Below are 17,287 nucleotides of genomic sequence, written 5' to 3'. Positions count from 1 at the left end.
ATAGAATCTCAATTAAATTTAACTTCAAACAAACTTCAACACAAGTAGCAATACAACCAAAATATTTAAAAGTAAAAAATAAAATATTGAAAAATTTAAAAAGGAAAGTGGTATTTCAATACAGAAAACAAAAGTGAATTTGTGATAAAAATATGTATTAAAATTAAATGTAAAAAGAAAATTACATAATAAACTTCAGTTGATTTATTTAAAAATGTAAAATACAATAACCACATGAATAACAGCATTCGATTAGTGGATCTGATTTCAGAAACATTAAACGTAGTGTTTGATAATGATATAGGCCTACAAATGCATCACATAAAAGATGTAGATAAAGCTTCTAATAAATTGTAAGATTTCATACCGATTTTAAGTCCTGTAAACCGATTCCAAATTTAGTTACGATCAGTTGGATGTCATCTGTGTTATCTATTAGCTAAAATAAAAATGTTGGTTATTTATACAAAAGGAGAACATTTAATTTCCATCCTTTTCTTAACACACTTATTTAACAAGAAACTAATTAAGTATAAAAAAGCAATTAAAATCACTTTGAAATGTTTTTATTTTTCTAAAATACACTCACATCTGTAGAAATTGGGCTTTCTCCAAAACAAGAGAAGTTAAATCTGTCTAAAACTTCATCGAATGTTCTGATACTACTTAGAAAGTTTAGATTATCCTTTCTTAGTTGATCGGCTTGTTTATGCAGATTCACAAAAACAATTGTTCCATCTGTCAAATATGTTCATGCTTAACAAGTTTGCTAATAAACTATTAAGGTGGGCCAATATACAAGAACTAGCATGCCTGTCCCCACGCGTCTCAGCAGTCTCAAAAGATAGTCTTACATAGTATTTTAAGAGGGTTTCGCGATTATGTTACCAATCCTATTTATGAAGAAGTGTGACCTTTTTTTTTCATACCATGAGATATTTAAATATAATCAATGTCTGAGCTTTATTTCTTGGATCGTATATGATGGTGCATTTGTTAGCTAACACTACAGTCCAGCACGCCCCATGGCGGTAGAACGCTCTTGGGCGACCGCCAATGTGTCAGGCTGGTAGACGGATGCTCTTGAGAACACAAGGTTACATTACCGCTTACACCTGTTTAATCATCGATAAATGTAGGAAGCTCTTTAAAAATAAGAAGGCGCCATTAGTGCTCATAGGATACATTTAATTTTTTTTTGCAGAAATATATCGTTACCTATTCTCATAACCTCCCCAAAATTTCATTGAGGTGGGATGTAAGGCGTAGTAATGCATTAAGGACAAACCCGCAAACAAACATACTTTTATATATATATATATATATATATATATATATATATATATATATATATATATATATATATATATATATATATATATGTAAGCCCTTACATGGGTTACTATTCTACATTTCTAGACTTATATAAATAAACTATTAATAAACTAAAATAAAACAAAAAAAAAATGCTTAACAGTTTATAAAATTTATTTAAATTTTAAAAAACTAAAAGTGGCAAAACAAAACAGACTAAAAATAACCAAACATACTACATAACATCTAACCAAACTATCTGACAGAACTCAAGAACATAAAATTAAAACACACAACTTTCAATGGAATATTTTAGACTCGAATTGTCTAGGTTTATGAACGAACGACCAGAGTTTCATCCAGGCATCTTTTCTGGAGGGTCAGAGCCCCCCCCCCCCTGAAGAAAGTCTACCGCCCCTCCCCCTGAATGAAATGGAAGTTATATATGAGAATATATACTTTTAACAGTGTCCGCCCCCCCCCCCCCCCCCCCAAATTTTAGTCGTCCCAAACTGAAAATTGTGCCCCTCTGGAGAAAAAGTCTGAAAAAAACACTGCAGATAACCATTCTCATCCGCCATGGCAATCGAGAATTTTTTAAACATGCGCACAAAACTGACGTAAACACAAATTTAACACTACGCCTCAACAAAGAGTACCTAAATCACCGATAACAAACGTCATGAAAACATCAGAGAGGATCATACTGAAAGACAATATAAAATACTAACAATAACATAAACACGGCAAACACACTGGTCAAACAAGCAAAACATACTAAACAAACATCTAATCAAACATTAACCAAACACCCAACCAAGCTGCAAATGCAACCTCTACGAATGTGGTGTGCCAAGCGCCCACCGCGACTGATCCGCTCTGATAGGATCTACATTCTGTCTACAGGATAAAAAGGAACAACCCCAGCGGCCACTCGACCTTATATACAGTAGCTCGACCAGAAGTGAAACCCCGTAGCCACTGTCCAGTTGCACATCCACACACAGATTCGCACCAAACAGGAAAAATAATAAAAAAAACAAAAATATATATCTCTATATATAAAAAGCAATGTATGTTTGTGTGTTTGTCTTTTATGCATTACTACCCCTCTCATTACATTGCCGTGAAACTTTGGGAAGTTGTTGAGAATATTCCTGGGGAGGTTTCTGCGGGGAAAAAAATTTCAAATTCGCAGGGGTGGCGCCCCAGCAGGGCGCAATTGGTTTTTTCTCTATATACAGAATATAAAAATAAAATTCAATTTTGGTTTAACACCATACATTCGATTGCCATGAGCCTTTAGGGAGTTGATTAGAACACTCTGGGGAAGGTTACTGTAAAATATCATTTTTAAGTTCGCATTAGCAGCGCCACGTGAGGATGCGATTTTTTTCTATATACGGTATATACAAATAAAAGTCAAACTTTGGTGAGTTCATTAGAACATACTGGGGAAGGGTTCTGTAAAAAAAATCATTTTAATTTCACAAGGGCAGCACCACGGGGGCGCAATTTTTCTCTATATACAGTATATAAAAATTAGAGCCGATTTTGGTTTGACACCGTTCATCTGATAGCCATGAGACTTTGGGAAGTTGATTAGAACACTACCTTGAAGGGTTCTGCAAAAAATATTTTTTTTAATTTCACAAGGGCTGCGACTACGTTCAGTCTAAACAGTGTGATAGACAGTGTAAATTGAATCAGGCATGTCTGCCGGCGCCCTGGTAGGGTGCAATTCGGCTGCAAACAGTTTCGGCCCCCAAAGGCTCACCTGGGGTGCTGAGGGCCATGTAATACGTTTTATTTTAATAATCAGAAAAATTAACCAAGGTTAGATTATTAAATGGGATGTTTCTTTTTGTCCGTAAAAAATCCAAACATTTCGTCACTTTGGGAATGATGCAATTAGCATCTATTTTTAGACAATCCAATCAGAAATTGAGATCGAGCATCTAATAATAGACCATAAGTAACGCTAACATATTGCATCAGTAACACTGATGTTTAAAACAAGTCAAATCATTTTTTTTACGTGTTAAAGAAAATGTGTCACTTTAGCCAATGACGAAGTCATGATGCTATTTGGTACTCTGGGGTATCCTATGAGCACGATGGCGCCTGTTAGTTTTAAGGGGCCGTGCGCGCGCCAATGCGGTAGTGTAATTGGGGGGGAGGGGGCTCCTGGGAGCGCTCCTATACATCCCTGACACATGGGTGGTCACCGAAGTGTGTTCTACCTCATTATTTCGGTGAGTGATTAATGTACACTCAAGGTTTTCATGCGGTAGTGTAGGTAAACCCGTGTCCCGATATTTATGATCCAAGCGCAGGCATTGTTTGCATTTAAATAACTCACTTTTAGAAAACAAGGTTATGCATCTAAGAATATAGGATTGGTAACGTATGGATGAAACCCTGCTTCTATTCCCACGGCAATGCGCGGGGACAGGTACGCTAGTATATATATATATATATTATATATATATATATATATATATATATATATATATATATATATATATATATATATATATATATATATATACTGATTTCTTTATTTTATAATTCAATTTCATTCTCAGTCCGTTCATTTTACATAAACATCATTAAAAAGAGAAGTAAAATCAGCAAGAAACTGTCAGCTTAAAAAATGTGTATTACCACTACAAACTGATATAAATAAAGTAAAATAATGTGTTTTACCTGTGATAAGTTGACTCAGAGTGCGGTTGAGCTGTTCCAACCCAGATCTCTGCCATGTTTCATTTAAAAACAGAAGCTCGTACTGTGTCAACTCATCTAGTGAGATATATTTGGAATAGTAAGGAATTGTAAGGACAAACAGACGTTTTTTTTTCATGCAACGTCAGACTAGCTTTATGAAAAATAGTGGGTAAAATCGAGTCGAAATGTCAGGCCCGATCACTCGTTACACATTTGCACGGCCACAGTAAATTTACACGTTGTAGACGAACATAAACCCCCCCCCCCCTCTCCCGAAAGACATGAACTAGTACCGTGTAAAGTTGTGCTCGTGTTAGGAAGAAAAATGGCGTAAAATAACTAAACAGACGTCTTTTTACTTTCTCGTATATACAAGGTATAGAGAAAGTCTTGTAATTGTGTTGGAAAAACATAATTTTGTAATCTTGTCTGTATGTCTGTGTGTGTGTGTATGTGTCTGTAAACACGATAACTTGAGTACCTTTACAGCTAGGTTGATGAAATTTCATATATAAGTATTATATCAAAATTGTAGATCCATTTTAACATTTCAGCGATTTCCGATAACCGGAAGTTGAACTTTTTCTACTTTCAATTTTTCAAAAGCCTATAACTTGAGTACTATTTCAGATAGATAAATGAAATTTCACATGTAAGTAAAAGACCTAATTCTCTACCTTCTTTCAAATTTTGAGTAATTTCCTTTGACCGGAAGTAGTAATTTAAGCTATTTCCGATTTTTCATAAAATGCATGTGAATTTATAAAGTACTAATAATATCCCGTACTATTATGCACATTTTCTTTTGCATTCACTTGGTGTGCAATTCTTTTTTCTACAAGATCCTATTCTATTTTAAAAAATTAAAGTAATTAAAAATGGATTAAAAATCATGTCTATATCCCGAGTTGGAATCCCCTGTTGTTTTATATAAGTATAAGAATATTTGAGAAAGTTTAGGGGAGATCACTCCAAGTTTATTTAGTAGGAAATTAAGAACATCATGGAAAACTTTTAGTTTAACCAAACAAATCTGCCTCTTTATTTTTGACAAGATGGAAAAATAGATCAGCGGCAGATTATTAAGGATTTTTTTTAAAAATGTTTTTTTTCTGCGAAAGAATTTTTCAAATAAGCAAAAAGCAGATTTCCAGAATAAAGCGGAAAATTTACATCAGTGTAAATAGTAGAATAGCCATTCTTGGCATACATAAGGTGTTTAATACTTTACATGCGTTTTTGGTTTGTAATGATGAGGAAAAATTATATTAATACTTCAAAAAACTCTTTTTTTTTTCTTAACTCTAGATGATGGGTAGCTAAAATCAAAAACGGATGATCCATATTGTCAAATACGATCTGAATAAATGATCATTCTTTGTATTTAAAACAAAAAAGTTATAAGTATACTTTTAGTGCTGGGCTCTTAAATCAAGTTACATAAATAATTCTTTTAAATGCGTTCAATTGATTAAGTGTTAAAATAAAACGAAAAAGAGTTATCCAAAAATATAACAATATTATAAATGCAATAGAAGTGTTTGGTTAAATTTTTAAAGATAACTACGGGAGATTTGTACTGTTTAGTAATGAGTTACCAATAAAGGACATTAGTAAGCACGGATTCATTCTACAAGATAGACATGAATTATAGACTATACAAGAGAGTGGGCTGAGAAAAGATTTTAATTATAAAAAAAAGATGAAACAAAACTTGACATTTACCTGAGGTTGGTTTGATGCCTTGTATCACTTGAACTTCAGTATTAATTAGCTGTTGACAGTTAGCCTGCATGTCAATCTGGAAATTAAAATATGGGTAAAGAAGGGCACTAAGAGCCAGACTTTTTAGAGTCTGTGCATTTTTAAAGATTTTTACTGATCCAATTATTTTTCTAACCAATGCTTTAATACAGGAAGAAAGAATGGTCTTGGAAAACTCTGTTTTATTAAAAAGTGAAGTTTCCTAAGTTATGTCAATTTGGAAAAAAGTTTTTAAAAAATGGTTTTATGGATATGAGAAATTTGGGGAAAGAGCAGTGGGATTAACTCCTGTCTAATCTTCTCCCTGCTGGGCCAAGTGGGTCATAAATTACATAAAACGAGCCGACCCGCTGCGTATCATACGCCGCTATTTAGTTGGTTTTTTTTTTCCACTTTTCAGTAATTTATAATTTGTGAATTCGACAGTACCAATGATGCAACTGAAAAAATTTGCTTAAAAACACTAAAAAAAACCCTCCCCCCCCCCCCCCCCCCCCCCCCCCGCCAGGTGAAAGCAGCCTCCTCTTAGTTACCTCCTCTAAGTTTAAAATCGTTTCAAACTAAATTATCTGCCCCTAATAGCCGTCACCAAACCCGTCTCTATGATTGTAAAATGTAAACAGCGTGACCCCAGCTCACCAGGCCATGTTGGGGTGGGGGGTGGTAGCGATAGAGAGGAAGAGAGGGGACTGTAAGGCGCGCTTGCAGCTTGTTTTCTAAAGGCTCCCAGAAGAGAATTATATATATAGATGAATCCTCTGCTTCTCTGTTATTAAAGAACAGCAGTAGTTGGTACATCAGAAGTATATTAGTAGTTTTATAGGGGTGGGGTGCTTACTGGGTCCTTATACCACAGGGCTCTTAGTGTCCTGCTTTATCCTATTCATAGATTAATCAGATAACTTTTGAAGAATTTATGTACAAAAGTATTTTAGCATCCAAATTCTCACAGTCAATGACAATTAGGGCAAATAGTTGGAATTGGGAGTAATTAAAAACCTATGTCACTGACATATCCCAAAGTTTGTTTAAAAATGAAGGTTACTCTAACGCCTTATGACTAAGGAATTAACATAGTTTCCTAGTGTACGTGCACTTCAAAATATTAAAACTAAAGTTGAAAGAAAAACTTATATTTTCTGTAATAATTCATATATTGGACAAAGCTTTTTATTGACAGTCAAAATAATCTATAATTTTAAACAGCATTACCAGTTTGGTGAATAATATTTCAAAATATTATTTAGAAACTTTTTAGGTGGATATTAAAATTTCTATATTATGATCCAGTGTATTATTTTTAGATATAGATTTAAATGTTTAAATTAAATAAATTATATTCATATAAGCAGGGTGTACATTAATAACACTTACATGGAATGTTGAGTTCGAGCAAGGAGGTTGAGCAAGTTGGTTAGCAGATGTTCGCACTGCATTTGTAATGTTTTCGTTGCAATAAAACAACATGCAGGTGCAAACACTAAAAAACAGTGAACACAGTTTGAGAAATAAAACAAAATAAATACTGTTTGTGCTTTTCCAGCAGAAAAGATAGTTAGGTAATGAACCAACTTGATTTTGACTTCTGCCTTTTTGCATCCAGCGAGAATACGAGACGGATGAAAGTTTGTAGGTATATATCTAAACCCAGCTTACTTATGTCACATAGAAAAATATAGGAACTTTAAAGAATACAAAAATCAGTAGCTAATTAAAAAATGTGTGATCTAAACTGTAAGACTATGTTTTAGATACATGTGGGCAATTATTTAAAATGTTCCACCTATTAGATTTAGTTTTAACATATAATTGAAAAGAGTAGTTTTATACCAACTCTGATTTATAAACTTACATGATGCTGTAAGATTTTAGCATTTATGATGACATTATATTTAATTCTGATTGTAGACAACATATTTTTGTAAAAACGAATAAAATTAAGCTTTTATGCAACATACTAAAGTAATTATTGACCTGTTTTGACATTTACAATTAAATTTGTAGAAATACAAATTGATATTAAGAGAGTGATTATTTCCCCTAGTTTGTTTGTCTTAATATTCTAGGAATCATTATGTCAAATTGTTTTTTTACAAGGATTACAAAACAGATTGTGTTGCGTTTATTGTGTGTATATTTTGTTTGTTTTTTGGTTAGAATGATAAATTGTTTTGTTTTGGCGGCCTACATTGTGTGTTTTTTCTCCAGAGTACTACTTTCAATTTATTTTACATCATAGCGAAGCAATGACATACAATGACATAGATAATCCTGGCTACACCACTGCTTCCAAGGCTAATTATTTTCACTTCGAAAAGAAATCTACATGAATGATGGTGTCTTATTGTCCTTTTCAAACTAGTCTTTTAGTTTGTGACCTGATTTAAAAGAAAAGTTACGGCTATACGTTGTAAAAAATTCAGGTGGGTTGGTAAAGATAAGTATTTGATAAGTATTTTGAAAAGTATTTGATTAAATTTCCTTATGTAACTTTCTCTTGAAACACTTGAACTACGCTGCTGACATGTATACTCACTTAGACATCTTAATATTTCGATTTTAAGCTGACATTTAGTTTTACACGTATGCTCATAAAATGAAATAAAAATCCATTTTTATCAACCGGTTAAAAACACAACTACTCCCCGGGCTTTTTCTTTTTTACCTTTACCAATAAACACACAAAAAAAGTATAAACAACACTACTGTGTAATTTGTTTTTTAAATATCATTTATATTTTTAATACAATAATATAAGTAATAACTATCCCAGTTATAGAGTAAATTTGTAAAGTTCAACTCCAGAGCAAACTTATTTAAGCAGAATTAAAGTTTTTTTTTTAAAATTAAAATAAATCTGCTAGCCTATAATTTCATCAGTGTTTGTATGCGGTTTAGTAAGTTAAAAGCCGAGGTATAAATTCAATAAATGAAAACTCACAAGACTGCGATGACGCCAATTCCAATTATAGCTCTCCATCTCTTAGTTAGCTGCGGGACAGGATCTCTTTTGTTGAATAGGCTCATAATTACACCCACGCATATAAAGATCATCGCTGTTGCTGCTACTATGCTGCTGTTAAATGTTTCTTCAAAAGTCACCTGTATGCCCTGTAAACATGAATTATTTACAACGAAGTGTCTACTCGTAAAAATATGTTTTGGCAGAAAATACGAACTCAATAGTTCTGAACATGCACAGTGACCTTAATAGCTGCGCTAGTGTTAGGGTTAGGTTATGTTAGGGTTGAAGCTTGGGTTAGGGTTAGGTTACTGTAGGGATAGGGAATCAGACAATTTTCAATACTGATTGCTGGTCAAGAAAAGGTTTTGATTTGCGTGTTATAATTACAAGATTTTTTAAAGTAATCAGTGTGTATTGTTAAACAAAATTTTTTATAAAACCCCAAAATTATTTCCACCAGATGATTATGTTATGATTTTTACAATTAGATATGTGATAATTGATTAATTTTGTAAAAGAAAAACAAAACAACAACCGTCACTTAATAATGACACATAAATATAGATCTAGATTTAAGTAAGTAACAATGGCATCATGATAGTAAAAAAAAATTACAAATTATTAACCTTGTGTGTTTCGGTTGTGTTTACAATAAAATACGCTCAACCGGAGGTGAACGTGAAGGGGCGAATAAAATACGCTAAAATGGAGATTTACCTCACTCTCCCCCTCATTACTATAATAATAATAACTAGGCCTATAGGACTAGATCTAATAAATAGTAGTTAAGTTTAAGACTTAAACTTTAAGTTTAGGCCGAATTTACGTCGCTAAACTGGCTAAACTTTACTATACTAACTAAGGTTTTACCTCTTTTTCTAGTTTCACTAGCTGTATTTTGCATATGGCATATAGAATCTAGATCTAATCTAGATCTAGATCTAACAATCTTTTTATACTTAGAATACTCACCTTCTATAATAGGTTTAGTTTTAGATCTATCTAGTAAATTTTACTCAAAACAGTGACGACAGGTAATAAGCCAAAAATAGAGTGAAATGTGTCATTATAACAAGAACAATAATATTTAAAAGGAAGTACCTTGAAATAGGGAGTAGTTAATTATTCTAATAGCAAAGGGAGTGTTTATTGTTGATATTTATTATTATATAGGCCTAGTTTAATAAGTATATCCCGAGTTGCCATCCCCCGTTGTTTTATGTAAGAATATTCGAGAAAGTTTAGGGGAGATCACTCACGTTTTATTTATAAATTTAACCTAAAAAAAATATTAACATCATTAAAGTTATACATTTTAGAGCATATTTTGTTCATGGAAGATTCTATTTAATTAATTGTAGAAGATTAAAACCGTAGCTTAAAGAGGAGTACATTTTCGGAGTGAGCTACTTTAACCAATGGAAACACACATCTATATTTGCTCATAATAAAGTGAAAAGTTGGCACTTTGTATCAGAGGCGTAGCGACCCTTCCCGGCACCCGGGGACAAACTTTCAATTTGGCGCCCCCCTCGGGAGCAAACTTTCGATTTGCACCACCCTCCCCTCCTCAGCTTTTCGATTTGCACCCCCACCCCCCAAACTGCAAAGATGCAGCTAAAATGACATTTTAAATTGTTTTTACAACCCAATTTGGCGCCCCTAAGGTCGGCGCCCGGAGACATATGTCCCCCCTGCCCCCCCCCCCCCCCATTGCTACGCCTTGTATGAACTCGCCGAATACTTAAATTAACCACGAGAAACATCACCACGCCATTCAAGAGGACATCCAGGGTGTGTGTATGGAGATAGAAGGAAGCGTGTTGTAGAGAGAGGACATTAAGAGTGTGTGTATGGAGATAGAAGGAAGCGTGTTGTAGAGAGAGGACATTAAGAGTGTGTGTATGGAGATAGAAGGAAGCGTGTTGTAGAGAGAGGACATTAAGAGTGTGTGTATGGAGATAGAAGGAAGCGTGTTGTAGAGAGAGGACATTCAAAGTGTGTGTATGGAGATAGAAGGAAGCGTGTTGTAGAGAGAGGACATTAAGAGTGTGTGTATGGAGATAGAAGGAAGCGTGTTGTAGAGAGAGGACATTCAAAGTGTGTGTATGGAGATAGAAGGAAGCGTGTTGTAGAGAGAGGACATTAAGAGTGTGTGTATGGAGATAGAAGGAAGCGTGTTGTAGAGAGAGGACATTAAGAGTGTGTGTATGGAGATAGAAGGAAGCGTGTTGTAGAGAGAGGACATTAAGAGTGTGTGTATGGAGATAGAAGGAAGCGTGTTGTAGAGAGAGGACATTCAAAGTGTGTGTATGGAGATAGAAGGAAGCGTGTTGTAGAGAGAGGACATTAAGAGTGTGTGTATGGAGATAGAAGGAAGCGTGTTGTAGAGAGAGGACATTCAAAGTGTGTGTATGGAGATAGAAGGAAGCGTGTTGTAGAGAGAGGACATTAAGAGTGTGTGTATGGAGATAGAAGGAAGCGTGTTGTAGAGAGAGGACATTCAAAGTGTGTGTATGGAGATAGAAGGAAGCGTGTTGTAGAGAGAGGACATTAAGAGTGTGTGTATGGAGATAGAAGGAAGCGTGTTGTAGAGAGAGGACATTCAAAGTGTGTGTATGGAGATAGAAGGAAGCGTGTTGTAGAGAGAGGACATTAAGAGTGTGTGTATGGAGATAGAAGGAAGCGTGTTGTAGAGAGAGGACATTCAAAGTGTGTGTATGGAGATAGAAGGAAGCGTGTTGTAGAGAGAGGACATTCAAAGTGTGTGTATGGAGATAGAAGGAAGCGTGTTGTAGAGAGAGGACATTCAAAGTGTGTGTATGGAGATAGAAGGAAGCGTGTTGTAGAGAGAGGACATTAAGAGTGTGTGTATGGAGATAGAAGGAAGCGTGTTGTAGAGAGAGGACATTCAAAGTGTGTGTATGGAGATAGAAGGAAGCGTGTTGTAGAGAGAGGACATTAAGAGTGTGTGTATGGAGATAGAAGGAAGCGTGTTGTAGAGAGAGGACATTAAGAGTGTGTGTATGGAGATAGAAGGAAGCGTGTTGTAGAGAGAGGACATTAAGAGTGTGTGTATGGAGATAGAAGGAAGCGTGTTGTAGAGAGAGGACATTAAGAGTGTGTGTATGGAGATAGAAGGAAGCGTGTTGTAGAGAGAGGACATTCAAAGTGTGTGTATGGAGATAGAAGGAAGCGTGTTGTAGAGAGAGGACATTCAAAGTGTGTGTATGGAGATAGAAGGAAGCGTGTTGTAGAGAGAGGACATTAAGAGTGTGTGTATGGAGATAGAAGGAAGCGTGTTGTAGAGAGAGGACATTCAAAGTGTGTGTATGGAGATAGAAGGAAGCGTGTTGTAGAGAGAGGACATTAAGAGTGTGTGTATGGAGATAGAAGGAAGCGTGTTGTAGAGAGAGGACATTCAAAGTGTGTGTATGGAGATAGAAGGAAGCGTGTTGTAGAGAGAGGACATTAAGAGTGTGTGTATGGAGATAGAAGGAAGCGTGTTGTAGAGAGAGGACATTCAAAGTATGTGTATGGAGATAGAAGGAAGCGTGTTGTAGAGAGAGGACATTAAGAGTGTGTGTATGGAGATAGAAGGAAGCGTGTTGTAGAGAGAGGACATTAAGAGTGTGTGTATGGAGATAGAAGGAAGCGTGTTGTAGAGAGAGGACATTCAAAGTGTGTGTATGGAGATAGAAGGAAGCGTGTTGTAGAGAGAGGACATTCAAAGTGTGTGTATGGAGATAGAAGGAAGCGTGTTGTAGAGAGAGGACATTCAAAGTGTGTGTATGGAGATAGAAGGAAGCGTGTTGTAGAGAGAGGACATTAAGAGTGTGTGTATGGAGATAGAAGGAAGCGTGTTGTAGAGAGAGGACATTAAGAGTGTGTGTATGGAGATAGAAGGAAGCGTGTTGTAGAGAGAGGACATTCAAAGTGTGTGTATGGAGATAGAAGGAAGCGTGTTGTAGAGAGAGGACATTCAAAGTGTGTGTATGGAGATAGAAGGAAGCGTGTTGTAGAGAGAGGACATTAAGAGTGTGTGTATGGAGATAGAAGGAAGCGTGTTGTAGAGAGAGGACATTCAAAGTGTGTGTATGGAGATAGAAGGAAGCGTGTTGTAGAGAGAGGACATTAAGAGTGTGTGTATGGAGATAGAAGGAAGCGTGTTGTAGAGAGAGGACATTCAAAGTGTGTGTATGGAGATAGAAGGAAGCGTGTTGTAGAGAGAGGACATTAAGAGTGTGTGTATGGAGATAGAAGGAAGCGTGTTGTAGAGAGAGGACATTCAAAGTGTGTGTATGGAGATAGAAGGAAGCGTGTTGTAGAGAGAGGACATTCAAAGTGTGTGTATGGAGATAGAAGGAAGCGTGTTGTAGAGAGAGGACATTCAAAGTGTGTGTATGGAGATAGAAGGAAGCGTGTTGTAGAGAGAGGACATTCAAAGTGTGTGTATGGAGATAGAAGGAAGCGTGTTGTATAGAGAGGACATTCAAAGTGTGTGTATGGAGATAGAAGGAAGCGTGTTGTATAGAGAGGACATTCAAAGTGTGTGTATGGAGATAGAAGGAAGCGTGTTGTAGAGAGAGGACATTCAAAGTGTGTGTATGGAGATAGAAGGAAGCGTGTTGTAGAGAGAGGACATTAAGAGTGTGTGTATGGAGATAGAAGGAAGCGTGTTGTAGAGAGAGGACATTCAAAGTGTGTGTATGGAGATAGAAGGAAGCGTGTTGTAGAGAGAGGACATTAAGAGTGTGTGTATGGAGATAGAAGGAAGCGTGTTGTAGAGAGAGGACATTAAGAGTGTGTGTATGGAGATAGAAGGAAGCGTGTTGTAGAGAGAGGACATTCAAAGTGTGTGTATGGAGATAGAAGGAAGCGTGTTGTAGAGAGAGGACATTAAGAGTGTGTGTATGGAGATAGAAGGAAGCGTGTTGTAGAGAGAGGACATTAAGAGTGTGTGTATGGAGATAGAAGGAAGCGTGTTGTAGAGAGAGGACATTCAAAGTGTGTGTATGGAGATAGAAGGAAGCGTGTTGTAGAGAGAGGACATTCAAAGTGTGTGTATGGAGATAGAAGGAAGCGTGTTGTAGAGAGAGGACATTAAGAGTGTGTGTATGGAGATAGAAGGAAGCGTGTTGTAGAGAGAGGACATTCAAAGTGTGTGTATGGAGATAGAAGGAAGCGTGTTGTAGAGAGAGGACATTAAGAGTGTGTGTATGGAGATAGAAGGAAGCGTGTTGTAGAGAGAGGACATTCAAAGTGTGTGTATGGAGATAGAAGGAAGCGTGTTGTAGAGAGAGGACATTAAGAGTGTGTGTATGGAGATAGAAGGAAGCGTGTTGTAGAGAGAGGACATTCAAAGTGTGTGTATGGAGATAGAAGGAAGCGTGTTGTAGAGAGAGGACATTAAGAGTGTGTGTATGGAGATAGAAGGAAGCGTGTTGTAGAGAGAGGACATTCAAAGTATGTGTATGGAGATAGAAGGAAGCGTGTTGTAGAGAGAGGACATTCAAAGTGTGTGTATGGAGATAGAAGGAAGCGTGTTGTAGAGAGAGGACATTCAAAGTGTGTGTATGGAAATAGAAGGAAGCGTGTTGTAGAGAGAGGACATTAAGAGTGTGTGTATGGAGATAGAAGGAAGCGTGTTGTAGAGAGAGGACATTAAGAGTGTGTGTATGGAGATAGAAGGAAGCGTGTTGTAGAGAGAGGACATTAAGAGTGTGTGTATGGAGATAGAAGGAAGCGCGTTGTAGAGAGAGGACATTCAAAGTGTGTGTATGGAGATAGAAGGAAGCGTGTTGTAGAGAGAGGACATTAAGAGTGTGTGTATGGAGATAGAAGGAAGCGTGTTGTAGAGAGAGGACATTCAAAGTGTGTGTATGGAGATAGAAGGAAGCGTGTTGTAGAGAGAGGACATTAAGAGTGTGTGTATGGAGATAGAAGGAAGCGTGTTGTAGAGAGAGGACATTCAAAGTGTGTGTATGGAGATAGAAGGAAGCGTGTTGTAGAGAGAGGACATTAAGAGTGTGTGTATGGAGATAGAAGGAAGCGTGTTGTAGAGAGAGGACATTCAAAGTGTGTGTATGGAGATAGAAGGAAGCGTGTTGTAGAGAGAGGACATTAAGAGTGTGTGTATGGAGATAGAAGGAAGCGTGTTGTAGAGAGAGGACATTCAAAGTGTGTGTATGGAGATAGAAGGAAGCGTGTTGTAGAGAGAGGACATTCAAAGTGTGTGTATGGAGATAGAAGGAAGCGTGTTGTAGAGAGAGGACATTAAGAGTGTGTGTATGGAGATAGAAGGAAGCGTGTTGTAGAGAGAGGACATTAAGAGTGTGTGTATGGAGATAGAAGGAAGCGTGTTGTAGAGAGAGGACATTAAGAGTGTGTGTATGGAGATAGAAGGAAGCGTGTTGTAGAGAGAGGACATTCAAAGTGTGTGTATGGAGATAGAAGGAAGCCTGTTGTAGAGAGAGGACATTAAGAGTGTGTGTATGGAGATAGAAGGAAGCGTGTTGTAGAGAGAGGACATTCAAAGTGTGTGTATGGAGATAGAAGGAAGCGTGTTGTAGAGAGAGGACATTAAGAGTGTGTGTATGGAGATAGAAGGAAGCGTGTTGTAGAGAGAGGACATTCAAAGTGTGTGTATGGAGATAGAAGGAAGCGTGTTGTAGAGAGAGGACATTAAGAGTGTGTGTATGGAGATAGAAGGAAGCGTGTTGTAGAGAGAGGACATTAAGAGTGTGTGTATGGAGATAGAAGGAAGCGTGTTGTAGAGAGAGGACATTCAAAGTGTGTGTATGGAGATAGAAGGAAGCGTGTTGTAGAGAGAGGACATTAAGAGTGTGTGTATGGAGATAGAAGGAAGCGTGTTGTAGAGAGAGGACATTAAGAGTGTGTGTATGGAGATAGAAGGAAGCGTGTTGTAGAGAGAGGACATTCAAAGTGTGTGTATGGAGATAGAAGGAAGCGTGTTGTAGAGAGAGGACATTCAAAGTGTGTGTATGGAGATAGAAGGAAGCGTGTTGTAGAGAGAGGACATTCAAAGTGTGTGTATGGAGATAGAAGGAAGCGTGTTGTAGAGAGAGGACATTAAGAGTGTGTGTATGGAGATAGAAGGAAGCGTGTTGTAGAGAGAGGACATTCAAAGTGTGTGTATGGAGATAGAAGGAAGCGTGTTGTAGAGAGAGGACATTAAGAGTGTGTGTATGGAGATAGAAGGAAGCGTGTTGTAGAGAGAGGACATTAAGAGTGTGTGTATGGAGATAGAAGGAAGCGTGTTGTAGAGAGAGGACATTCAAAGTGTGTGTATGGAGATAGAAGGAAGCGTGTTGTAGAGAGAGGACATTAAGAGTGTGTGTATGGAGATAGAAGGAAGCGTGTTGTAGAGAGAGGACATTAAGAGTGTGTGTATGGAGATAGAAGGAAGCGTGTTGTAGAGAGAGGACATTCAAAGTGTGTGTATGGAGATAGAAGGAAGCGTGTTGTAGAGAGAGGACATTCAAAGTGTGTGTATGGAGATAGAAGGAAGCGTGTTGTAGAGAGAGGACATTAAGAGTGTGTGTATGGAGATAGAAGGAAGCGTGTTGTAGAGAGAGGACATTCAAAGTGTGTGTATGGAGATAGAAGGAAGCGTGTTGTAGAGAGAGGACATTCAAAGTGTGTGTATGGAGATAGAAGGAAGCGTGTTGTAGAGAGAGGACATTCAAAGTGTGTGTATGGAGATAGAAGGAAGCGTGTTGTAGAGAGAGGACATTAAGAGTGTGTGTATGGAGATAGAAGGAAGCGTGTTGTAGAGAGAGGACATTCAAAGTGTGTGTATGGAGATAGAAGGAAGCGTGTTGTAGAGAGAGGACATTAAGAGTGTGTGTATGGAGATAGAAGGAAGCGTGTTGTAGAGAGAGGACATTCAAAGTGTGTGTATGGAGATAGAAGGAAGCGTGTTGTAGAGAGAGGACATTCAAAGTGTGTGTATGGAGATAGAAGGAAGCGTGTTGTAGAGAGAGGACATTCAAAGTGTGTGTATGGAGATAGAAGGAAGCGTGTTGTAGAGAGAGGACATTCAAAGTGTGTGTATGGAGATAGAAGGAAGCGTGTTGTAGAGAGAGGACATTAAGAGTGTGTGTATGGAGATAGAAGGAAGCGTGTTGTAGAGAGAGGACATTCAAAGTGTGTGTATGGAGATAGAAGGAAGCGTGTTGTAGAGAGAGGACATTAAGAGTGTGTGTATGGAGATAGAAGGAAGCGTGTTGTAGAGAGAGGACATTCAAAGTGTGTGTATGGAGATAGAAGGAAGCGTGTTGTAGAGAGAGGACATTCAAAGTGTGTGTATGGAGATAGAAGGAAGCGTGTTGTATAGAGAGGACATTCAAAGTGTGTGTATGGAGATAGAAGGAAGCGTGTTGTAGAGAGAGGACATTCAAAGTGTGTGTATGGAGATAGAAGGAAGCGTGTTGTAGAGAGAGGACATTAAGAGTGTGTGTATGGAGATAGAAGGAAGCGTGTTGTAGAGAG

At 37.2% G+C, this 17,287-nt stretch overlaps 1 protein-coding gene across 1 annotated transcript in view; it reads right to left on the bottom strand.

The window, feature by feature from the left end:
• LOC131953008 (uncharacterized) overlaps window positions 1-17,287 on the bottom strand; it is a 49,370-nt gene that overhangs the window by 21,490 nt on the left and 10,593 nt on the right. Inside the window, exons 2-7 of the mRNA XM_059315981.1 lie at window positions 8,750-8,919; window positions 7,183-7,288; window positions 5,770-5,845; window positions 4,024-4,119; window positions 590-738; window positions 368-439 (exon numbers count right to left, since the gene is read on the bottom strand). Of these exons, the coding sequence (XP_059171964.1) occupies window positions 368-439; window positions 590-738; window positions 4,024-4,119; window positions 5,770-5,845; window positions 7,183-7,288; window positions 8,750-8,919 (669 nt within the window). The remainder of the gene's footprint in view (window positions 1-367; window positions 440-589; window positions 739-4,023; window positions 4,120-5,769; window positions 5,846-7,182; window positions 7,289-8,749; window positions 8,920-17,287) is intronic.

Source organism: Physella acuta, unplaced genomic scaffold (assembly GCF_028476545.2).
Source record: "Physella acuta isolate Inbredline_101_S28 unplaced genomic scaffold, ASM2847654v3 ptg000899l, whole genome shotgun sequence".
NCBI lineage: Eukaryota > Metazoa > Mollusca > Gastropoda > Physidae > Physella > Physella acuta.
The sequence above is the reverse complement of the archived record's forward strand: the minus strand, read 5'-3'. Positions and strand labels throughout refer to the sequence as shown.